Below are 26348 nucleotides of genomic sequence, written 5' to 3' on the forward strand. Positions count from 1 at the left end.
TTGGAAGTTAAAGTTTTATTGAGTAGGCTCCAGAGGTGATTGTAGATTCTTAATAAAATGCTGTAGGCTTTTTGTTTTTTCTTTCTTTACTTTCAGTCTAGAACATGTACTGTTTTAATTCCAGGTTTGTTACTTTGAGTCTTCCTCTACTATGCTTTTAGAAGAGAAGTGCTTCTGAAAGCACTTCTCATAAATTAAATCTTTTAAAGCAGTGTCATAGTTTGTTATACATATATGTTATATATAATATATATATGTTATATATATATATAGTTATGTTGTTAGCACAAAGATCGAAATGGATCATGGATATAGAGCATATACAGGTTTCTCCATACACAGGAGCGTGTTGGCAGGACAGGGCAGAGGATTGTCATATAGCTCCCTGCGCTGTGTGTTTTTCTTTTTCTAGGGGAGCACTGGAGTGTTGCAGTCTGTCAGTAATAATTATAATTAAAAAAAAAAAACCCAAACAAAAAACAACCCAAAAATGGGATCACCTCAGCAGAATCTGAAAGAAGTCCATATGCTAGCTTGCTAAAATGAAGACATCTTAATGAAGGCACTTTGGAACACAAGTGGCTATTTTTCCTGCTATATTTATATAATTTTCAAAGTACGAAAGAGAGGTTATACCAGTTATGTAATCTAAAATGACCGTCACTGTGAAGCCCTCTGTTTGCTTATATTAAACTTGTCTCTAAAGCGTACAGAGTGATTCTGTTGTGGTTTTCCCCAGTACACATCTGGTACCAAACTGTTTGAAATAGTTGCTGCTGCTAAGTTGTCTCCTACTGGGAAATCAGAAAGAGTTGAGGTAACCTCGATATGCTCTCTGAGGGCCTCCTCATTAAGCATTACTTAGGCTTGCATTGGCACTTTAACACCTGGATGGCTTAGTACAATGCCTCTTAGAAAAAGAGAATTTCTGTAACATCTTTTTCTTAATTTGTTTTTTTAATAAAACACCCTACGCAGGTTGAATTGACACGAGGAAAGCAACTCATATACATATTCATTAGTTTGTATTTGAGATTCTTTTATAGTTTATTCTTAGTGTAAGCACACTGATGGCTTGCTTTTGGAACTTTAATGACAGTTTGATAACGTACTTGTGAGTATTTTTACTGTTACATGACATTGCGCACCATGTACAATACTGTTGATCGGGTTTTTTTAACCAGTCCTGGTTTTTTTCTTCCACAATTCATTTAGAATATATTTTTAATGAGATTTGCTTGTTTCCAGTGCTAGTTTTATGTCTGGTTACTTACATTAATAAAGCAACCCAAATACATTCCAAATCTAAACAATGTGACTCTGGGTTTTTTAATTGTGGAATGATTTTGCATTTGTATTTGCAAATGTATTTATTAATTTGTTTTTGCGGTCATTGCTGATACAAACGAGTATAATTAGTGAAATAAAAGCTATCTAAAAATTAAAATAATCTCCTCATAAATTAACCAAAAAGACATGTTTTGAAGCAATCAAAATTTTGTCTATATCAAAAATAATAATGTGTGGTTAAAAAAGCCTAAATCTTCTGATAGCTTCTTAAAGGTTGCTTCTGGAAGTTAGCAAAAACACTTCAGTAAGGAAGAATTTAGTTTTTCATGTGCAACAGATGAAATTGACTAAGGCCAGGAAAAGATGCAGAACTGCTTCGGACGGCCTCTGTCTGATGCAGTATTGTTACAGTGGTCTAAGGATGTAAACAAGGTAAGGTTTCTGAGGAGGAATAATGTATTTTATCCTACCGAGGGGTGTAGCTGGAAAAGAGCAGCTACATAGGTGAGAAGCAGACAAAAGAACTGTAAAATTGGGTACTGTGAAATTAAAAAACCCTAGTAACATAATACTGTGGTGCCCTTGGAGCCAAGATGAGTTTTTCTTTTAGGGTGCTTTAATTGTAGCCTGGATTCTGTTCCCTGGTTAATTCCTGCTGCCTGCACTGGGCTCTGGGCATGTATGGCTGCAAACAGTTGCTGAGACTATGTAACTGAGACTTTGTGAGTAAAAGTTCAGATCATTTAAGCTTTTTTCGTCATTCAAACTCCATCAGTGGGAATTATGTCCAAATTTCAAGGCATTGACATGTTTTGGGATTGGTGTTGGGTATTACCAGTATTACGTAGAAGGAGGTTCCTGTTTAACAAAATAAAAAAGCAAAACTAAATTTAAACTGGTATCTTAAATTCGACAAGAATTTAGTGTAGCAAAACCAGATGTGAAATCTTACAAAAGGGAAATACGATTTTATTTTTTAAACAACACTGGTTTCAGCCATTATTCTCTCGCACACGCTCACAAGCACCAACACATGTGTGTTCAAGCGGTCTGGATTGCCTGTGTGGAATTGGGAGGATGACAGTGAAATGGTTTTTGAATGGGTCTTTTAAACTTGCTAGGACTCAACGTTTACTATGGGAGGATCTTCTACCTCAGAATCCTGCTTAATGTGATCTTAATTAGCCCCTCTAATTTCTTGGCAAGGTTGCTGCCCCTTGTCTTCATTCCATCATTCTGGAAATCTTAGTTGCAGCCTGTCTTCCTGCTGGAACAGGCAGGAGAGCGGTGGCTGACTGCCGTGCTACAGCCTCCTTGCTATCCTCCTATATTACGGCACGAGTCCTCTGCTGACTAGTCATCCCTGCTGTGGCCGTTTCAGAGCACAGGCCTCCTGGTCCTGATGCAAACAGCACGTTCCTCCCTATTTACCGGTTTTATTGTGGTCAGCGGTGTCCTTGTTTTATGAATACATGACATTCTTTTAACCCTTGCTTTATTGGTTCTTTTGATGCATGAACACACATTTGCTTCCATTCATGTTTCATTCAGACTGATCCTAGTATTTCTGTTGCAAATCTCTACAGGCAAAACTCTAAATGCCTCAGGAAAGGATCCACAGTTTTGGTTTTTTTTATGTAGGTCACTGGTTAAGTATGCCAGACACCTGTGGATAAATTAAAAAGAGCTTTTCCTTTGGCTCTGCAATCTTGGAAGACGTTTTAGTTTTGCCATGGCAGTTTTCCAGGGACTAGTAAAATATGCAGACTTAATCTTGCTCTCCAGATTGACCCTGAAAAGTGTGAAATGTGCCCATGTTTCTTTTCAAGGTAACAAGACTATATAGCTGTTACTTAAAACTGAAACTTTTGCATCAGGCAGCTGAGTTACAAAGCTGAAGGGGTTTCATCTGTAAATGGACACCTTTCAGTTCCTTCATGGAAGAGCAGAAATCGCTACAGATTTTTGCCATACATTTTTGTTGCTACTTCATCTGCAGAAGCCTAGAGAAATTGCTGGATTATTTTTATTTTCTATTTGTTTGTTTGCATATGGTATAGAGAGATCTGAAATATTTTTTACCTGCTGACAGTGGATGATTCAGTACAAGAGAGGAGCAATTACACAAATGCATCATGCAAGCATTCCCAACCATTGTGACATGGTAATTTTTGTAAGAAAGAAAAAGGGAAGAAGTGGGTGAGAAATACAAGAATACAAAAGCCAACTGCTGAAATAGAAATAATACATGCCTGGGTTAGTAGCAATAGGTGGGCTGAATGTTTAATAAGCAGAGGTCAACGATACAGCAACTAACATCTTGGTTATTTGTGGATTTACTGCCTGCGTCACAACAAGAAATGTTGTTTTACAGATGACTGCAGAGAACAGATGCAGGAACCCTGGAAAGCTTTGCTAATGAGCATGTATTTGTATATGTGTATAGGAAAACACAGCAGGCTGTAAGTGATATGATACACCCACTTGCTGATTCTCCCCAGTCAAACAAGTCACTGCCTGTGTGCAGTGCTCTTTGGTGGAAGAAGTAGGATGTGCATATACGGTTCTTCTCTTTTCTGATGGTGGCTGCTGTCTTTTATAGGGTTAGTTGTATTCTACATGTGGCTTAGGTTCATGTAATTTTTACATGCATATGGCTAATACATGGTAGACCTTATCAGGTTACATATATGTAGCAAGACAATGAAATAATTTCTTAGTTTCAGAAAATAAAACTAGAAACTAATTTTAGGTTATGTTGTTCCAGCTTTAAATATTTTTTTTTATACTGAAAAATCTTATTGAAATCTGTTTGATTTTAATACGCTAATAGACCTGAAAATTCCATGTCAGCAAAAAGATTCTCTTCAGCTGCATCTATCAGCAAAGCACAAGTTTAAAATCTTATAGTGTGTATGGATGATTGAGGAGGGAGTTTGTGTCATCAGTCTGTGCTACGCCATAAGCCCCCACTAGCGCAAGGAAACATATGGCAAAGTTTTGGCAGTGTTATGGCAGGTTTCAGAGTAGAGTATCTTCTTCTGTGCCCAGCAACTTATGAAGTCCAAATATAGATGGCTAGTTGTATTTCTAACACTAGGGAAGAAAAGGAGACTTACAGTAAAAATGACTATGTTATCTTCCTTTTCCAGGGTTATACTGATTTTTTTCAGTTTATAACTCACAGTGCTTAAGATGTGTGTCAGGGTCCCCAGCTCTACCTTCTCGTTCCCAGCAAGTATTGTCTGAGTCTATTCCCAGAGCTGAGAGGAGCCAAGAGAACCATTCATTACAGAGTCAGCTGTGGAGGGAGGGAAGAAACCTTGTTTCTAAATATAATGTAAATTAATCCCACTGCACAGGACGTATTAAGCATATGTAATTTCTATCTGAAGACACATTTGTATAAAGAAGCAAGAGCAAATATGCCCATCTGGTGACCTGGTGAATGGCTGCATGGCAAAGCTATATAAAGAATAAAATTTTGTTTCTGATAACCTGGCACTTCGGAGAAAGGAAAGCACAGTCAAACTGATGCAGAAACAACAGCAGATCTTTCTTAGTTGCATAAAGAAAAAAAAAGGGTCATGAGACCCTGGGGTAGGCCAGAAATTAATTTCTGCTCTATGATATAGCTGTTACTATGGTGTCTTTCAGCTACAAACTCTATAATTTCAGCTGCAACAGAGGATGAAAATTGATGCTAATGGGTAGGAATTATTTTTTTTTTTAATCAAGAATGCAAGATGGCCTCAATTACCAAGGAAAATAGAAAGTCTGTCTTCCAACTGCTAGTGATTACCACAGGCTTTTTAAACTCTGCTCCTCTGTTAAGTATAATCCATTTTAAATTGTGTGTACTTCTGCTTTTTTCCTCAATAAATAAGCCAGGGAAAAACAGCTAACCAGTAATTTAGTCAAATTGTCCAGTTGGTTGTATAGTATTAGTACAGATCTCACATATCCACCCCACTACAATATGGCACAGCAACTAATTTATTTTATAAGTTTTGCCTTAATATCTTGAGTGGACAACTGGAAAAGTATTAGATACAGAAAAAATAATTTTGCATAAGCACGATGTTGTTGGACCATGTCCACGTTGCGTTGTGGTCTGGTAGCATTTTGTACAGATATCAAGGTGAAGGCAGGAGGGAGTAAGGCTCTGAATGACACAGGAGGTCGTCAGGTCCTGAGTGCCAGATGGAAAGTTGTTCCTGTCTGCTGTGGATGCTGGAGCAGCTTACAGTGCGGGCCAAAGCCTGGAGTTGCTCTAAAAGACCTAAGTTCTTCCACAGCCTCAGAAGTGCAGAACTGTCAGTCTCCTCCTGGATCTGACCTTGGCCTGTTGCGCAGAGAGGGCAGGGTCCTGCAGGCTTCTCCTGGAAGAACCTAGTAGGGACTGGGGCTGGCCAGGTATATGAAGCAAAGTTGAGCCACATCTGCGATGTGAAAAGTCACATCTAAGTGACCACGTCTCCTTAACAGCACCAACATGCCTGCATATGAATTGCAGGTGCATGTGGGTGAGGTCAGAGAAGAAAGGAGCGTCTGAAGAGGTGTGTCTGGACATACATAGCGGGGCTACTGGCTCTCTACAAACAAAGAGGTACTGACAGATAGCATTTAAAAACAAATCTTAAATGTACTTGCTCCCTGTGTTAAGACTGCTATTTACAATTAGATTCAGCGCAGTGGTCAGGGGGGCTCAAGTAAATTGCAGTGTTGCTTGACATCACCTTGCATAAGAAGTGCTCCTGTTGCATCCTCTCAGTCGTTTCATGACATACAGGTTCAAAATGGCCCCTTTCTGCATTTTTTATAAAACAAAGGAACAAAAGCTATTCTTATACCAAGGATGATGATGAATCGACAGACAGGTTGTTCAGGAAAATTACCTGCTTCATTTGCATCCCAGGCCTTGTAGTGTTTCAGTAGCAACATCTGATTTGCTCTCTGAGGGCGACTGGCACAAATCCTGGTGTAAGAGAGGCCAGATGGTTCACTAGATGTGATACTTGGTTGGTGAAGGAGATGTAGGATCCCGTACTTCTGCTAAGGATTTAATGTATGTTGATGTGGACATCCAATATTTTTACCTCTTCTATATTTATTTCTTTTATTTCTATTTCCCTCCTCTATAGAGGAGGTAAAAACGTTGGTCCCCATGTCATGGGGGACTCTCAGGAAGGGCATGTAAAGTCCTTGGGTTTAAAACCTTTTGGTTATATTTTTGCAATAAGTAAAACAAGCTGGTCCCTTAGGCACTGTGATTCAAAAAGTTAATAACTTCTTATATTCCTGTTATGGTTAGAGCAGTAAATCTGGACGTTCTTTTTCAGGTTTTTCATTTCCTAGCTTAGGTTTCAAAGGTAATGCTATACATTTGTCCTATTTTCCTGACGTGGGAACAATCCAAGGCCCTGAATTTGCAGATGCAATACTCTAAACTTTTTTCCTTTCAAGGAGCTTGAAGAGTTTCAGGTTCTTTGAGGACATCAGCTTTAAAATAGAGGCAAGGAATTCAGACAAGTCAAGTGTACTTCAGCAAAATAAGTGGGACTGAAATGATTGTGGTGGCTGTTGAAGGACTGTAGTTTATCAAAAGGGAGAAAATGATTGTTCTGCCCAGAAATTCTGTCCATTTAACAGGACAGTAAGTACAAAAAGTGAGGTGGGAAAAAGTGGCAGTGGGTATGGAGAACTGGAGAATTATTAGCGCAGCACTTTCGTACCTCCCTTCAGATATCCTTATCTGAAAGAAATACAAGTGGGTATTGAAGACCTTCAGCATGACACAGTTACTTTAGACAGACAATACATTTATAAAATACTGAGGACAACAGTAAGAAAAGTCACAAATGGAATTATATTAATGATCATTTGCCATAGTGATTTTGACATTACAAATACCATCATATCACACAAGTTATGATTGCTGTAAGAACAATTTTAAATTTTTTCATATGTTTTCTAACTTTACTCCATCTTCACCTCACAAGTCACAGTAGCTGCTGCCAGTGGATTTTGTAGGCAGGTGTTGGCTTTGGACTATCCCTAGGCAATTCTGCAACAAAAGTCAATGACTTGCCTGTTGCTGCAAGGAAATCTTATGTTTGCTTTCTGGGACTAGGCTGCTGTGAACTACCTCCTTCCCTAAAATCTTTTCTGCCTTGTAACTATACACTTTTTTTGGGGGAACAGAAACCATGTAGATCAGTATCAGACTCTAAATGAAAGGGCTTCCAATACAATTTACATCTGTGCTGGAATGCTCTGCAGGTAACTACTCTGCATTGGGCAAAGCCATGCTTGATGTAGTTCAGTTGAGCTGAGTTTAGTGACCAGAGCTCCATGCTGATAAATCTCTTACATAATTGTACTTCTAAATCAATATTTATGATGTAAGTAGGAACATGTGAATGAGAATTATAAGAATAGGAATGAGAAACATTATCTTAAAATTAAGGAGATCACAGGTTTTATGAAGGAAAAAAAAGGTTCGGTATACAGCAAGCCTTGTTCCAGGGTAGTTCTCTTGCAGCAGACACTTCATCTTGCGTATAAACCATTTGGTTGCATATGTACACAAACTGAAAATATGAGAAATACGTTAAAAAAACAAATTAAGCTATTACCCACACTTTTAAACTGGAGTGCAATTGTTATTTTATCACTGAATTTTGAAGTTGGTAGCTAGAATGTTAAAATAGGTTGGATTTGGTTTCAGGAAGTTTACTTTTTGCTTTGGGGTTTTTTTTTCAATCTATAAAGGCAATTTCGTCAGTCTGATGACTATACCTTTAAAAACTAAAATATACAGGAATTATAAAGTGGTACAAGAATTTGGCCCTGCTTGAGCAGCAGTTTGGTCCAGATGATCTTCAGAGGTCCCTTCCAGCCTCAACCATTCTGTGATTCTCTGATAAAGTTATGCATTTCTTCAGGCTATGTAAGCCAACACGTATCCTGATACACCCCTGTTCCCTCTGGAGGTGAATAAGTAAACATACATTTTAACATAAGAAGGGGATTTGATAGCTACCTATCATGGGTTGCCAAAAATGTTTCCAGTGAAATGCTTTTTGAGTGAGGTTTGTCTTTCAACAGAACAAGTTCTGTGGAAAACACCTTATTTGAAATACCTCAGAAAATAATAAAAAAGAGAGTTTGAGGGTTGGGAATGTAATCATCCTGGTGTTTCAACAAGAGAAGTTTTTTCTGTTCATCACATTGACAGAACCTGTGACCTTTTCAGTTAATTGTTTTCAATGGAGGGTCTTAAAGGCTAGAGCCCAGTTTCCAACCTTTTTTGTTGCTTCCGGCTTTGTTTTTTTCCTAAAGAGGGCTGCAGGCTCCTTACCTGTAACACTGCACGGAGCGTGGGTGGGGTGTGCAGGGGCTCATGACTGGGAAGGATGGCTGGATCCTGAGAACCCCGCTTTGGATGGGGGGCGGAATCAGCAGGCAGAGGAAGGGAAGCTGTGAGGAGGATGAATTTGCTAGATTGTGGTCAGTGTTTTGATTCAGTTATGTACTGATTAATGTTAACAAAAATGTAGGATGAATGTCATACCCAGCTAATGGATTGGTTCCATGAGTTAATCGGCAAAGATCAAGATTTCTTCTTTTTCTGGATGACTGCATGGCAAATGCATTTGTTTTAGATAACAGGCTGGTTTCCATGGGGATCGCCCTTCTGCTTGTTAAAGGTACTATTAAGAATCTTTCTCATTATTTGAATTATTGCTAAGAGCTAGTATTCCAAAACTCTCAGCTGTTGATGCCTTCATCAACACTTTGTGTCTGGCAGTGAAATCGAGGAGGGTACACCTCGGAAGAGGAGAAAAAATATTTTTTGCTGCTTTGAATCAGACTAATGCACTCTGATAACGTTTCATGCTCAGAGAATGTTACTCCTAACAGATACAGTGAACTTGAAACACTATAAAGGCTTGAAGGATGTCTGGGCAGCATGCTACGTTGGGCTGTTATATTTACTTACTCAATGTACTTCTGTACAACTTCCTGTAATCTGTGGACGCTTATCTGTGGTATTTCTCAATTAAAAAAAAATTGTAGGGGATGACTGGAAACAACTATCCTTTCGATCTGAATACATTAGAATTGGTATACATAGATATTTTATTGAATTTTATTGATTTTATTATTGGTAGTATTGATAATATAAGAGAATAAAACAAACTGACATTCTTTGGCAGGCTTTATACATGTGCTTGTTTCTAACATGAAAAGAGCTGCTTCTCATGCAATATTACCTTTAATATTTCCTATTCCTCTTTTTTACTTGGAGAAATTTTCAAAGGCAGAGACAAACTGGATACTTACCTCCTGCTCATTCAGTTTGTGTACTCACAAGGTTATTAACTAATGTCAGGTGTAGTAAGGGTTATATGTAGACATAGCTCATTCTCTGAGAGAGGCAATGATACGCTTTTCCTTTTTAAATGAAAAGTACTTAGTCTTTTTCTTTTAGTAGTGGAATTCTGTGCAACCCGTATGGGGTATGCTTTGTCACATGTGGTTGTTTCTAAGTGACACTCATGTCCCAGGCAGTATTGATGCTTTCCGGCTCCTTGTTCACTCCAACTTTCCCTGGATGCCTCCCAGCTAACCAGTACAATGCCATTACGAAGTTCGAATCCAAGGTTATGTATCCCTTAGCTGGTTATCCAGCAAAAACACCTCAGAAACTAACCCGTGGTAGAAAATGACAGCTTTGCCCCCTGTGAGGATGTGCAACAGCCTAGTACAGTTGTAAGCCAAGGAGAATACTGGTGTTAGACTAACATCTTTAACAAGTTACAACAGTGAATGACTAATACATACAGAACACAAAAGTGCATCTAGACATTGTGAAAAGATTCAGAGTGCAACTGCTGTAATGCTTGTTGAATTACGTTGTTGCCTGGAATGTTGTTATCCTCTTCCATGGAAAGGAGTTGCTGGGAAATGGTGAGTGGTAGTGAAATGTGAAATGCGAAATGCATGCAGTTTTGTTCTGAAGCTTGTTAATATTTAACACCGTGCAAAGTTTCTGTTTTAATTTCTTCTCTGAGTGGGCATCCTTTGAGATGCATGAAGGGAAATACTAGATTTGAAGGCATCAGCAGAAAGAGCTACCTATCTATACTGAAACTGATCTGGTTCATCAGAGCAGCTTATTGATACACAAGTTACTCATAATTGCAAGTGGAAGAAGAATGTTTCCCTGAGTTATATTCACTTACTAATTTTGCAGTGTCCCAAGTAGACATTTCTGTCTGCTTATCCTTTTTTCCCTTTTCAGGCTCTGACTATTTTGTCTGTCTAAAGAGTTCTTCCTCATCTTAGAACCAATATTGTTTTTACACTTTATTCTTTCCACCAACCGGAACCCTCTGATTTCTTTTATTTTTCCATTTTTCACTTACATGAATTGTAATGGAGGTGAAACTATCTTTGGAAATAAGGTTATAAAACCAATGCAATTCAAACTAGATGAAAGAAATTAAAACAAAAAAACCCAAAACCAAACCAACGAACCCACAAAAAAAAAAATTCCCCCCAAAACACCCCCTAGCTTCTCCCCTACTCTAGGGCATTGTAATAATTTATTATTATTTCATGAGAAGCACTTTGGTAATAACTGAGGAGTTAGAGATATTTTTGAAAGCAAGTGGTTCGATTGACTGAATATCTCCTAGCAACTTAGGAAGCTTTTAATACAACTGATGGAATACTGCCTCTGGAATATATTGTCAAGCCTTAAGCACCTGCCAAAACCATATGATGATTCCATTCTTTAAAACACATCAAATAGTAAATACGTAACTCAATATTTTGTCAGCTACCAAAAAGTTACTTGCATAAGACGCTTGACACAATATATAGAAAGCAGGGTCAGATGATAAGCAGTACAGCAAGCAGTGAAAGCAAAAAACAGCCACTAATGAGCACTAGACTTTGATATACAGTAAGGCAAGCAAGCCCCGTGGCAAGCACAGAAGCCAGCCGATTAAAAGCTAAAAAACAGCAGCTATAAATTTGATCTAGCGCATTCCAATCAAATCTGTTATTATCTCAAACCCTTCAAACCCCATGTTGGGTACCAAAAAGGACTGTCGTGGTTTAGACCCAGTCAGTAACTAAGCACCATGCAGCTGCTCGCTCACTCCCCCCTGGTGGGACAGGGGAGAGAATTAGAAGAGTAAAAGTGAGAAAACTTGTGGGTTAAGATAAGAACAGTTTAATAGGTAAAGCAAAAGCTCTGTGTGCCGCAAGCAAAGGAAAACAAGGAATTCTTTCACTCCTTCCCACGGGCAGGCAGGTGCTCAGCCCTCCCCAGGAAAGCAGGGCTCCATCACGTGTAACAGTTACTTGGGAAGACAAACACCATCACTCCAAACATCCCCCCCTTCCTTCTTCTTCCCCAGCTCTATATGCTGAGCATGACGTCATATGGTGTGGGACATCCCTTGGGTCAGTTGGGGTCAGCTGTCCCGGCTGTGCCCCCTCCCAGCTTCTTGTGTACCCGGCAGAGCATGGGGAGCTGAAAAAGTCCTTGACCAGTGTAAGCGCTACTCAGCAACAGCCAAAACATTTCCATATTATCAACACTGTTTTTAGCACAAATCCAAAACATAGCCCCATACTAGCTACTATGAAGAAAATTAACTTTATCCCAGGTGAAACCAGGACAGTGAGGTAGATTTTAAAGTTAATACTGCATGCTTCTCTTGAAACAGTACACTGTTTTATCAAGAAGCTAAACTTGACTTTCTGGTATTTCTTGGTACTTGCCACTTGGGATACACATGGGCCATATGAACAAGAATATGATCTTGCTGGCAATATTATGTGGGCAACCAAAGGAAAACTCTACTTGGCAATAAAAGCTTGGGGGTTTTTTAATTGGTTAGAGCAAAAAGCAAGCCAAAGAATGGTAGTGTCAACATAGATAAGTGTGGGGGACTGCAGCTGCTTTTTCATATCTCAATCAACAGTTTAAGATGCTGTTTTCTCTAATTGTGTATATTTGTAGGTACTCTACCAAAACACTAAAAAATCTGACTGCCTCGTAAATCAAATCCACTCAAAAGAGCTTCTGGTAGGTGTCAACAACATACAGTATTAACAACATGCAGTTGTTAATGCAGTAAGAACAACTTAACTTTTTTTGGAGATAGGAAGCTAAGCTCTGCATGCTGTCCAGCTGCAGCAGAGTAAATGGAGTTGACTTGTCATGCAGTATTTTTATGCTGGTAGCTATGCTTTGGTTGATCTGGTGGTACTGCACAGTACGTCTCCAGGAGAAATAAGAGAGAATCACATTTCATTAAGATGACACTAGCCCTTACCATGTAGTTACTGTTAGTGCAAAACAACTAGCTCTCACATGAGCTATGCACTGAGCACAGCTGCATAATTCGGCCAATGCTGAGATTTTTACTAATTCACTAATACCAGTCATTCAGGACAATTTTTGCCTGGTGCACAGCGAACTGGATGACAAAGAATGATTGCAGTAATTCTTCAGTATGAAAATTTGAACATAGTTTAATCAGTCTCATGCACAGAGCTATTACATTTTATTTTTGTCTTGGATTTGCCATGTAGTAAGGTGATTAATGGCTGTCTGTAGCTTAGTGTCTTATGGAAAGAGAAGTGTTTAATCATTCAAATTGATTAGCTAGGGGATAGTATCATCAAGAGATAGGTGCTCCACTAGAGATTTTTCTCCATTAAAACCACTGTGAAGAATTGCTAGGGAGAGTCATATCAAGTATGCTTGCTTTCATAGAATCATAGAATCGTTAAGGCTGGAAAAGACCCTTAAGATCATTGAGTCTAACCACTAACCTATCACTGCCGAGTCCATCATTTCTTTGTCAGATCATTTCATAAAAGGGCGAATGGTTTCTGAAAGTAGCTCTGATGCCTTGTAAGTTTACCAAGAACGCTTGTGAAAACCCTGAGAAAACTTTGCATGTTTTTGTGCTGTTTTTATGATATGATGTTTATGTGACATTTAGCTGAAACATGAGGCACCTTTCAGTTTCAGTTGGACAACTTGCTTAGAAATACATGATCTGCACATATCTTTAAAAATGTGTCCTTCTACTTGCTCTGGTCACCTTGCACATTCATCTTCTGCCTTCCAGTTCTAACACACTTTGAAAGTTTCTATTTCCTATTGCTGTCAGTGAATCTTCAAAAGCTCTGTCTGAAGACGGCTCTAAAAAGTTCAAGAGGTAGGTGCTGGAGCCTGAACCAAAACGATGTCGGTGCAGGCATGGATGGAAAGCTGGGACCAGGTTACATGACATAGAAAGTGCGTGCCCCGCTTGGCTGTGCTAGCAGAGATCCTCCTGCCTCCTTAGCTCTGCACTAGTACATCTCCATCTGCTTGGGTGCCACAGAAAGTGTCTTCCACAGAGTCTGATCAGTGTAAGAGCTTGCTGCCACTTGTGTATCACCTGCCCTGGGAGAGTAAAGCCAGAGCCAGGAAGACAGGGAGCAAAGAAACCAGAGTGGGGTGTCTGCTTCTCACCACCCTCTCCCTCAACATCACTCCCCTCTGCCCGTAAAGACTGGGGACATGTCAGTCTGAGCAGACCAAGGTAGAACAAGAAAGAGCTTTTGCTGAGCCAAGGTGTGGTGTAGTTCCATGTATGTCAGGTCTGTGGAGCTCAGTGCACTCCAGGAGGTTTGCAGCAAGTGGTTAAGATGTGTGATTTCTACCAGCAATCATCCTGGGCCGATCTGTCTTTGGGTGTCCTTCTGTGCTGAAAATGCACTTTGAGCAAGTAAGCATTTCTGTGGTCGCATAGCAGGTGTCTGCATTTCTTTCACCTGTAGTATTGGCCAAAGCGTTGAGGATTGTGGGTGTTTTATGACATTCAAGATAAGGCTTTAATATTTAATTCATCTTCATTTTTGCACAGTCCTAGTAAGCCTTTTCTTTTCCTGGTAGCAATTTTTTGTTTTTTTCATAATTAAAAAAAAGAAAGCAAATATCTTGCTAAAGACAGGTTTTTAAATGAGAGATCAAATCCTATATTCTGAGTTTGAGTTTTCTGACATCTTGGTGTGCGCAAGCAGGAGCCCAGAGCTGCATGCAGTAAGAACAGGTTGCTTCACTTACTCTTGTGCTGTTGCTGTGTGACTTAGAATCATTGGGAAATTCGCAGTGGAAAATTTGTTTCTGTGATATGTCATTTCTTCCTGAGATCTGGGCAGAGTAAGATACAATAATAAGGGAAAAATAGTGTCTGAGCTAAGGGTAGTTTCCCTCCGTACTTCTGCTCCACTGCCATCCATTCACCATATTTAAAACAAGCATGTAGGGCTTGAGTACCTGACACAGTGGATTGCATTCTGTGTGCATTTTTCTGAAGTTATGTGCATCAAGACTTTCTTTTTTTTGCCTGTCTCATTTGTTTAATTACATGTTATTATCTGTGTATAGAATCTCTTGAAAAAAATAGACAAATTTCTTCTGGATGTGGCATCACACGGGCCCGTCTGTGCCAATGAAGTGGCTAGTGGGAAAAAAATCAAGCTGCTGTGATCCATTTACACAAAAACCAATTAAAACTATATGTTTATGTTTACTTACAGTGTATTTTTATGTTTAAAAAAACAATTACCCACTAGTTATTAAAATATGAGCACTTTAGCAAATTTTTATATTTGGATACTCAGGAATGCTCATTTAATGCAGGAATCAACGTAAGCATCTAAAAACATGGTTTGGATATCCTGCTTAGGTGGTTACTTCTCAAATTCCCTAATTTATTCATTACTAGATGCCGTGAAAAGATAGCTGGGGAGTAATTGTTTTCAGTCATCTGATTTATAAAACTGGTAGCCATTACACAGACTTTTTAGTTTGGGCAGTGTGATGGTTCAAATCAGTGACTCCTGGCAAATGCAAACTCCAAACAAATATTTTTATTTGCGGTACTAGGGAACATTAAAATCTGGTAAAATCATTGTTGTTGGGTTTTGGGTGGTTGGTTGCTTGCTTGGTTGTTTTGGTTTTTTTTTTTTTCCTTTGCTTTGTTCATCCTTCCTGTCTCTACCCACAGGTAACATTATGGTGCTGTGGTCAACTTGCAGAACATCAGTACTTAAATCTGTAACAAACCGCTTCATTAAGAATTTGGCCTGCTCGGGGATCTGTGCCAGCCTAGTCTGTGTGCCTTTTGACATTGCTCTCAGTGCCAGCCCACACTGCTGCTGGTGGATCTATACGATGCTCTTCTGCAGAATTGCCAAGTTTCTGCATAAAGTCTTCTGCTCAGTGACCATCCTTAGTTTTCCAGCCATTGCTCTTGACAGGTAAGAGATCAAATTTGCCAGCATCCTTGATTTTTCTTTCTTCTTTCTCCCTTTGAAACCCTTTTCTTCCTTTCATATCAATCTTGTAAATGTTATTTAGTGTTGTCTTGTGCCATTACATGAACTGCTCTTGTTCCAGTGCTTTGCTCACAGTGTACAGCTTCTTTCCAGAATGTACTGGGATTAATATTCTTCTCTGTAACATTGAAAACCTTTATTTTTCAGTTTACTCTGATATCTCTGGACATTTATAAAGGACTTAATAGATTTGTCTTCAGAGAAGTTTTTATCCTTTCTTTCTTCTTGTTAATGATTCTTGTTCAGTAATGGAACTTGAAGCCCGACAATGTCTGACTATAGGCAAGGTGCTAATTTTTAACTGTGGAAGTTGAAACACGTTGCCTGTTAGAAGAATTTAACAATGCCTGACATAGATTGTCCATCAATTTCAAATTTCAAATGTAGATTTGTTTTTAAAAAGCCCAAACATTTATATTAATGTTTAATTAAATATTAGTACAACCAGAATTAGTTCAGAGAGGTTTTTATGTAGAAGATCAGTCTAAAACAAAAGAGGCCCTTTGGACCGTCTAAGTTTTAAAATTCCATTCATTTTGCTTATTATTATTAGCAGTCACTGATCTCACCTAAATGGACAGCTCTGTCATCTTGACAGTGACTGTAAGTTAGGTATTTTTCAGGAAGGGTAGGTACTGGTTTAATACAGTTTACCTTACTAAAAGAGTGGATTTATAGATGCTGGATAAAATTATTGTTAGTCTGTTATTGTGTCTCACCACAGAATACATTAGCTGTACAGAACCAAACTGAATCCCTCATAAAGTGATAATGTCTCTTACTTCAATTTTAATGTATTGCTAAATGCAATATCTATAATGCACACCCGTGTTGCTGCTGGAACAGCATATCAGCATATCATTTGCCCTTTACCAGTAAAATTTGTGATCTTCCTCACAAAAAGCATGAACTGCTACCACTTAAAATGATAAGTGTAAAAGGATAGGTCTCTCATGAAAAGCCTGTGAGCCTAGAAGTCCACAGTAATAAACAAACCATGAATCAGTGCCTGAAATCTGAAGTGAATGTCAGAGATGCCCTTTTTTTTAAATGCACATAGAATATTCAGTGTTTGACTACTCTTCTGCTCAGGGCCTTCCCAACCAGAGCTTATGCGAAACAAACCCCCACTGTACTTCCAGTAGGTGGGTACATGTAATTTGTGACCAGCAGCTTTTCCCAAATATCTAGCGAGAAAATTTATCATAAAGCAGGCTTTCAAATTAACGATGAGTCTGGCCTTTCAATGGGACATGTCTATGCCTCCATCGTGTTTTCTGAAATTTTGTGCTGTGTGCAATATACTGCCCAATGTACAAGTAAATGGTGAAATCTTCAAAATTATGCTCATGCACATCAGCCAAAGTGATACAGTCCCAATTATTAAAAGAATTGTTCACTACTAGTAATGTGATCCTGAAGTTTGAATATTCAATTTTTTTTTCTACAGATAGACCTGCAAAGGCAGACGCTTGGGATTTTTTTTCTCTCATAAGCAGGTAGTTGGCAACCCAGTTAGGGATCTGGGGACATCATGCTTGGACAGCTCCTGAGAGGCTTCTCATAAGCACTATGCTTGTTATAGACTTCACCCTTTGCGCTGTATCAGCTGGTTTTGTTGTTGTTTTTTTTTGACAGGTACTACTCTGTTCTATATCCTTTGGAAAGGAAAATATCTGATGCAAAATCCCGAGACCTGGTTATCTATATCTGGGCCCATGCAGTAGTGGCCAGCATTCCAGCATTTGCTGTGACCAATGTGTCTGATATTTATGCCATGTCCACCTGTTCTGAATCTTGGAGTTACTCCCTTGGCCACCTGATCTACGTCATCATCTATAACATCACCACTGTGATTGTACCAGTGGCTGTGGCTTTTCTCTTTATGATTCTTATTCGCAGGGCACTGAGTGCCAGCCAGAAGAAAAAAGTCATCATAGCTGCCTTAAGGACCCCTCAGAATACAATTTCTATCCCTTATGCCTCCCAGCGAGAAGCTGAGCTTCATGCCATGCTGCTTTCCATGGTTATGATATTTATTTTCTGCAGTGTCCCCTACGTGACTTTGGTGATTTACCGCACCATACTGAATATTTCAGATATTTCAGTCTTCTTGCTCCTCACTGCCATTTGGCTGCCCAAGGTCTCTTTGCTGGCCAATCCATTGTTATTTTTAACTGTTAACAAATCTGTACGGAAGTGCTTAGTGGGGACAATAGTACAGCTGCACCGAAGGTTCAGCAGGAGAAACATTGTCACCTCAGGTGGTGTTGCAGATGCTAATCTGGAGCCCAGTGTCCGTTCGGGAAGCCAGCTTCTGGAGATGTTTCATATTGGGCAACAACAAATCTTCAAACCGATGGAAGATGAGGAGAACGAGACCAAATCCATTGGCTCTGCTGACTTTCAGCAGAAAGAAATTCCTACCACCAGTTTAGAGGTAGGAGAGACTTTGGTTCACAAATTTATACCGCAGACGATTGCAGACTCTGCAGCTCAGGTGGCACCAGCTGTGCCCACAGAAGCTGATATGGTAAATGAGAAGTATTCCATGCAGTTTGGTTTTGGACCCTTTGAGCTGCCTCCACAGTGGCTCTCAGAAAACCGAAACAGTAAGAAGCGACTCCTGCCTCCTTTGGGGAATACCCCTGAAGAGCTAATCCAGACGAAACAGCCTAATAAGTGCAAAGCGGAAAGAAAAATCAGCAAAAACAATAAAGTCAGTATCTTTCCCAAGGTGGATTCTTAGTAAGAGCAGGAGCTTTAAGTGACAGAGGAAGGTTACCTTCTATTATATGTGTGATCCCATGGATCTTTGTTACGCTGAAATCTGTTACAGGCTGATTTTTTTGTGCCAAATGTAATTTAAACAAACAAACAAACAAAAGGGAAACATATATATGTGTTCCTTATTAATTTGTTTTCATGAAAATAATATATCAAAAGATGGTGACTCTTTAATTTTATCTGTGCAATCCCTACAATGATACCTGCCTGATTAACTTTCAGAAAGTACACATGGCTTTGGCAACACCTTGAATGGCTGAAGTATGGAAATACGACAGTCAGTTTGCCGGGAAACCTCATGTTGTATTAAAATGGACTGGGTATCAAAGTAACTTCACAGTAAAGGCCATAGGGAGCAGAAGTCAGATGCAAAATGGGTAAGTCCTAACCTCCTGTAAATGGACACAGCAAGGTATTGCACATTTCATTAATGAAGTAAGATGGACTGTTAAATACATCTGTTTTCTGTTAAGCCCATTTCTTAAATCAGTGTTAAACATAAAACTTGCCTTTTTTGCACAAATTAATTACCAAGTGTCTGCCAAACATCAAAACTTTTTTAAAACCTAAACCACTATTTTTGGCTTAAAACTTCAGCAAAGCCAAGGATACGCAAATCATCGTGTGTGTCAAGCCTGAGAAAGACCTGTTTTTTGAAACACATGTATTCTTGTAGTTTTAAGTAAAAACTGGATTGGAGACCATGCAGGACAAATCCTGACTCCAGTAAACAAGTATGTATGTGCCAAGGGCATAAACAGAACACTTTGATCCTGTGATAAAGGGCATATACAAATGTCCCAACAGTGTGGTGTATGGGTTGTTAAGTAACCAAGGGGTCAACCTTAAAATACTCATCTGCTGGTGCACTCTGCCATTTTCTTATGGGAAAGATAGCAAATGAAAGAAAAGGGTCAGAAATGCTAGTGGCCTTGTATTGAACTGCGGAGTGAGGAAGCTGATAACAGACCGCAAAAGGCAAGGTTTGTTAATGCTGTTGCTCTACTATTATCAGAGGTAGGGAGGTTTTCCTTCTACCTTCTCAGATACAGAGACCAACCACCCTTCTCCACTCGTCTCAGACTGGACCAACCCATGTATGAACATGAGACTTTCAAATCTGGTGCCTAACTCCTGAGTCAATCAAAGTCATGCCATCCCTGGTCTCTGCACAGCAGCCTTTCTATGAGAGTTCAGGCATGGTATTGCAGCTTCCCCACCCCACCCCAGCATCATCACAGGCATATTGTCTTGTTTATGTGGAGTGTGAATTTTAAACTCTTACCAGTCTGTTAGATGACCTGAAGCTATTGTAACCCTGGCATTTAAATCCTTGTTCAGTTGCAAGTAGTCTTTCCTCCTTCCTTATATGCATTCACTGTTGTCTCTGTGGGTAGTTTCTTAAAAGCACAATCTAGTAAGATCGGTGTACTCTGTGTGGTTCTCCTGTACTTGAGCCCTTTGGTGCATGCTGAAGCTTTACCTCTAGTTACTACCTGTTTATGAAAGTAGTTTTCTTTAACACACACTTTTAGAAAGACAAGGTGAAGAATCTTGCCAAGTTCACAGTAACTTACTAAATCCAACCGGTTAATGTTAAAAGTGAGAAAAAATTTTGCTTAAGCAGAATTTGGAGATGTACCTGTTTCTCCTTTGACATGTTTGAAGAAAGTTAGCAGCTTCTGATAGCTCCAAGGTGGTGGATTTCTACAAGGCATTAAAAGCAAATGTTTTAATAAAAATGTATTTTAAAAAGTTTATAAATTACTGTGTAAATTATGTTTTTCTCCATTTCCTTCTTGGTTTCAGTGCTAGTTCACGAACCTCTCAAGCTTGGGAGTGAGGAGCACTCTTCAGTGGTCCAGATGGGTGGTGGCTGCCCTCCTCCTTAGATACAGAGATGAGAAGGCAGACAGATCTTGCCTGAAATCAAACAGAAGTACCACCATAGCAAACTTTTTTAAAAAGTGTTGATTAAAAGTAATTTAATCAAGTGGGTTTTTTTCCAAAGTTAGTGAAAGAACAGATGTGATTCAAAAAATCCCCCAAACCTCAAAAGCAAAGTATGAGTAATAGTTTCCTTACATATGTTGTTTAAATTTAATATTTATGGCCCACTTAGATGTAGGTACAGGTCAAAGTATCTGTGATTAATGCATGTGGATAAATGGTTGCTCAGATCTGAACTCCCTTTGAGGAAAGCAAACTTAATTTCGCCCCGTTCAACCCTCATGTTGAACAAAATGCCAATAAATCTGAAGAGCCAAACTGCATAGAATTTACTTTTATCGTAGCTGGGAAGCAAGGGATTTGTGGTGGTTTTTGACTGTTGAGACAAAAATATCGTTTTCTTTCAAAGATGACATATGTATAAACACTTGCTTGTACTTAGCAGGTTATATCTGAAGACACTGAAACGTTTCACCAAGACATTAAATAAGGTGATTTTCCATACCTGAAGAAGTATTTGGGAATGTTTTATTTTAGTCCCTTTTTCAACAGTTTATCAATGTGAATGTTTAAGGGAAGTGGAAGAAATACACAAAAGTACATCTTTGCATAGAAAAAATAATCTGTGTAAAATTAATAATACAGCCTCTGTGCTAGAATTGTCATCAGAAAACAGTAATTCAGGAGGCTTTTTATGCAAGGTGGAATATTTGACTTGTAGAGTTTGACTTTTAACTTCGTCTAAGACAACTGTACCTTTGAGTCATTACTGCTGTCTGTTGGCTTGTTCAAATGATTTCTACTGGACAAAATGTTCTCCAGCATCCAAAATGAAAAAAAAATTTGTTTTTTTCTTTATCATCACATTAAAGATAAGCAGAAGTGGTTTTTTTGTTACAATGGTTGTTTTTAACCATCACAGGTGTTGGTAAAATAATTTTTTCTCTCCAGATTATTGGTGAAAGAAAGTGAAGTACAAAGCAAAACCGTGGGAACTGAGGAAATGAAAGCCTGGGGTACTTTGGGCTCTGCAAATAGATTTAAAGGCTAAATCTTACTGCTGGAGAATAAACTTGGAGGAAGGAACGTTAAAACCCATTATTCTTGCACTTAGGGGAGAGAAACAGGGAATGGAGCTCATATTAAACGAAGACATCCTTTAAAAAGGATGAAAAGACTATGGGGACAATGCCAATTTATTGTTCCTAGATATCCTCAAGAAATACTGTTAAATTCAAACAGACATGTACAAATTAAAAAAAAGAAAAACCCCGCACAGTCCTTCAGCACCAAATCATGTTTTATTGATTGGCTACTTGGCATCGATGTATTTTGCACACTAGGGTAAGCTTCCAGAGAAAAGCAGTTGTTTTCTAGGAACTCCCCAAGCTTTCTACTACATAACAGATCCAATTGTTATTAAGCTGTGGCAATTTAATGAATGCATTGGTTCTGGTTTTAAAACATACTTTAAAATACACCTCTAGATAATGTTTTGCAGAACAGGCTGACTGGGTTTCTGTAGTGAGTTTTCTTCTACTCTGCTCCCTGTTTCCTGGGAAAATATTCCTGAGCCAGTGGGCTGTATCTTGAAGAACGGAAAGTCAGGCTGTGGTTCCAGATCAACAGGACTGGGATTTAGCAGCTGGTTCCAGCTAAATGGGAGCTGTCCCATGAGCTGCGGTGAAAGTAACCAGCTCTGGAGGTGACCACATGTCCCACAGAACTCAGGTAGCTCCTCTCATTCATGTCACCTGACCCTGCACTGCATAATTTGGTAAAGAATGCAAACATAAATAAAAGCAAAATCTCTGCCTTTTAATCTTATTTGATATATTACTGTGTAATTGTGCTTTCACCTATCACAGAATCCCAGGTTGGAAGGGACCTCAGGGATCATCTAGCCTAACCTCCCTAGGAAGAGCAGAGTCTAGCCAAGACGGCCCAGCACCCTGTCCAGACGACTCTTGAAGGTGTCCAACATGTAGGAGTCAGTATGAGATAATCAGTGGTTTTAGGTTCTTCTTTTTTTTGGCCATAAAGGACTCACCCCCTCAAAAGATGTGGTTGAAGTTACTGCTTTCAAACTTTAAGCATTCTTACCTCTTCAAAAGACTGCTGCTTATTTTGGTTGAAGTGACTTGCTCTGTGCAAAGCAGGGATATTAGCAGGATTTCTAAACAAGTTATAACGCTGTCTTTAACTATCAGCCTGGGACCGCAAAGTTAGTCACTGCAATCTTCAGCCATTTGTAATTTGTGGACAGGTCAGGAAAACACAACAAAACAAAACACATCTTGTCCAGATGCAGATTGTTGCACTCATGAGCAAGTTGATTCCTCCCCTTCCTGGAGGACACAGAGGGGGAACAGCAGGGACCAGCCCAAAGTTATCTTTGTTTTTAAGCTGCTAAACCAGTCAGAGGTGGTGAAGAGTACGCAGAGGCTGATTCTTGGGATTGCTTTCTTCTGGGACAACAATATAGGAGGGGGACGCAGAAGCGTTCTTCACCTCACTGAAAACCTCTCTGCACTTACGTAGGAGCAGTTCTCTTGTTTCTTTGTGAGGAGAAAGTGGACTGTTTTTTAAAGAAAGCATAAGAAATAACAAGTCTGATCCAGTTCCTGAACACACATTTGTTAACGCAAACCAGGGTTTCTCTACACAGCTGTTCTGCATCCTGAGGTTCCCTATGGCTAAACATTATGCACTGAGATGGTGACTTACTCCAAAAACTCCTTTCTGCACAGTACTTAACTAAGCAGTATTCTATCTTCTTTGCCTCCATTTTCTGTAAAACTAACCCTCTCATTTTTGCCTGGATCGTATCCTAAGCCATGGAAGAAGGACCTCAGCCACTTGTAGGATCTCATTCTTTGGTCCCCTTGCACCTGCCAGTAGCAAATTCCACCTCATGGCACCGAGACATTTCAGCACAACACAATCCATTTTGAGCTCCTGCTTCCTGAACTCTGCTGTTTTCCAGCAAAAGAAGGTGTGGCAGTGAGGAAGACAATCTTGTCAAGGCAGGACCTTTCCCAATGCAAGTCCAAGAATGAAAACGTGGCTTTATTAAACACCATGGAAGTTTTACCATTGACTCTAGACTTCACATTTTAGTTTAGCCTCTCCCTGGCCGACAGGTGACTGTGCTGGATCACTATAGCTGATGGAGCACACTGCAGAACTCTACTCATCCTCACCGAGGGCTCCTGGAAAAGTTGGAATATGGCCCAAAATTCCTGGCTCTTTGCCCTTGACCTGGCACAGGCCCATCAAAAGATATTAATACATAATCTATTTGGCCTTTGCAAGAAAAGGGTCTGTTTATTCCCCTAGCATTTAGGGGAATTAATGTAATGAAAATTAGCTGTGCTTGTCCTGATCCGAGTACTAGAACTGTTACAGTCTACCTTAAAAATATTGCCTGTGGTAAAGAAAAGCTACTTCAGGTGAGTACACAAAAGAATATTAAAGATATAAGGACAAATAACTAATAAGCATTAAACAAAGTCTTGATAATTTGCCCTACAACCTGTATGAGACAGTAAAAGTGTTTTGGCTGCCTATTTGTGTATTAAAACGCTGTTCAGCACCGCAGTATGACGATAAGCAGTAGTAACAGAACAAGGTCCCTATATATCCCCGCCTCATTTGTGTTTCTTCTTGATTGGATTAGGGAGAAAAGGATAAATTAGTTTGGTTACTATGGTGACTGTGTTCTGAGAATCAAAACAGCTTGTCTAAATGTGTCTTGATCATGTTATAACCTCTCTTTTAGGACAAAAAGCACATCTTGGAGTGCTTTTCTTGCTGTGCCCTGCCTAGACACAAGGGTTTTCTCTATTTGGCCTTTTTTTATTTGATCACCACACTTCAGAGAGGTATCTAGTTTATCATGGAACAAAACTGATGTATTCCCAGAAAGGCAAAAAAGGAAATCACACCCTTTGTTCTCCTTTTCTAATTCAAGCTTCGTTACAAATACACCTGCCACCTGGAACAATACTTGAGATTCTGTAATATTTAATGACATTTACAAAGTTCAGTCCTCTTATTGGCAGTGAAGACTCTTGTGGCCCAATCTGCAGGATCTGAGATGAATTCTATGAACTACTTTTCCTCTCTGGGTTCTCTAGGACACCTAACATTCACAAGTCATAAGATCGACTGTGATTTGAGATATCCCTGCTAAGCCATCTGTAACTTGGGATTGACAGCCTCATTGAAAAGCTTCATTGATTCTCTGTGGACAAGCAGCAGTAAGAACCCTATTCCTGCTCCACTTTCAAAGGAGTTTTATGTCCGTTTGTTATCAAATGCAGAGCTGGACACTCTCTTGGGCTCTTCTGAGGTTGTGGGCTGTCTGTAGTAGGGGAAGCTGATAGCAAGTCAAACTCTGTCAGCTGTTAAGCAGATACACTCTACTGTAAAAATAAATAAATATTGGGGCAGTTATACCGAGCTGCTTTCCATACCTCATTATTCATACCTAATATAATTCCTAATAGAGCAAAAGCCAGATTTTAGTTGAGCCAGTTCTGAACTATATTGTCCATCCTACTGCTTTCTCATTGTCAGTACTGGTCTTAATGACTCAACTTGTGGATGTAAGTATTCAATCTTCTCTTTCTGTTTCAAATCATGACCTGCACCATCTGGGAAGGACCACACATTCCAGGCACCACTGCAGTACTGCATTAGCCATTGCAGATTTATGTTAGAATTTTAACAGACCTGGAGCTCAGCACGCTTAGAAAGGAGGCTAAAATACATGTGGTTCGCTAGCGTATTTTCTGTATTTGTCTTCAGCTCTTAAGTGTAAACCACACCGCACGATTACTACACAAAATACCAGGAAAAAATTGTCCTTCTCTTACTGGCACTTCTGGGAATGCAACAGTAAAATGCCATATACTGTAAGCATCAATAAAAACCCTACTGCAGACAGCAAACACGTGCCCCCAGCAAAGCAAGATTTATTTTGGCAGAAGGAAATTGGCAGTCAAAACCTTACTTTGAACAAGACGCAGTTTGTTTCTTCAAACTGTTTCTTGTAAAGTTTTGCCACCAGTGAAAACCTGATTTTAACATATACATGGGTATCGAAGGAGGCTGTAGGCAGCAGTAACTGTCTCTACAGTTTTCATAAGTTAATCAGAAGACAGGAATTAAACCTCACATCCTATTTAAATGTAGAAAAGAAATGAAAAGGAGTGGGATGAGGAAGGGAATTACATTCCCCTTATTAATTAAATCCCTTATTAACAGTGAATATTCAGGTAAAAAAATGGTGAACCCAGTATTAGTTTTAACGAGTTTATTTAAAAGTAATTCACCTACCCTTGTTTACAAGTAAACGTAACAATTTATGCAGGAGACGAGACAAACATACCGCCAAATGACACAGCGACAACTCGCAACACGGATTGTTTAAGATGCTCAACAGAGGCACTTTTTTTCTGTTGGATTAAACACTTCAAAAACTGTTCTTTTACTGACGCGGAAAGACCGCGGCGATGGGAGCCGTGCTGTCCTGCGAAGGGCCGCAGCTCAGGCCTCCAGCACCCGGGGGCGCACGTTTTAAGGTTGAATGGAGGCAGAGCCTCCCCGCACGGCGCCCCCCGACCCCGGCCGCCCTCACCCCTGGCCGGGGGCACCGCCGCCCACCGCTTCTCACCGAGATCTTTGTTGAAGCCCGGTCTGGAGCTCCGTCCCCGCGCGCCACTCACTCCGCGGGCAGCACACGCTCGCTAGGAGCGACCTGCGGTTTAAGACGCCGCTCCCGTTACTGGCGCTGGCCCGCCCCCCCCCCCCCGCAGCTGAGCACCTCGGCGCCCGCGGGCATCGGCGCAGGGAAGGAGGAGCGTCCCCAGGACACCGCAACCGCCCCTGAC

At 39.8% G+C, this 26348-nt stretch overlaps 1 protein-coding gene and 1 long non-coding RNA gene across 3 annotated transcripts in view; one reads left to right on the forward strand and one right to left on the reverse strand.

Moving 5' to 3' along the window:
- The window catches only part of GPR176 (G protein-coupled receptor 176), a 46664-nt gene extending 25315 nt beyond the window's left edge, over positions 1 to 21349 (forward strand). The window contains exons 2-4 of one of the 2 annotated variants that reach the window (XM_075103203.1): positions 15384 to 15636; positions 17353 to 18154; positions 18724 to 21349. In XM_075103203.1, the coding sequence (XP_074959304.1) occupies positions 15384 to 15636; positions 17353 to 18154; positions 18724 to 18753 (1085 nt within the window). In that variant the 3' untranslated portion in view covers positions 18754 to 21349. Of the gene's footprint in view, positions 1 to 15383; positions 15637 to 17352 lie in introns of both variants that reach the window. The other variant, XM_075103202.1, reaches the window with a different exon arrangement.
- LOC142061771 (uncharacterized) lies at positions 7141 to 26300 on the reverse strand. Its single transcript, XR_012662238.1, has 4 exons — positions 26132 to 26300; positions 20326 to 20424; positions 20144 to 20208; positions 7141 to 7883 (listed from the first exon to the last, which is right to left on the reverse strand). It is a non-coding gene; the product is annotated as an uncharacterized LOC142061771 (long non-coding RNA).
- Positions 26301 to 26348: the final 48 nt, after the last annotated feature.

Source organism: Phalacrocorax aristotelis, chromosome 9, assembly GCF_949628215.1.
Source record: "Phalacrocorax aristotelis chromosome 9, bGulAri2.1, whole genome shotgun sequence".
NCBI lineage: Eukaryota > Metazoa > Chordata > Aves > Suliformes > Phalacrocoracidae > Phalacrocorax > Phalacrocorax aristotelis.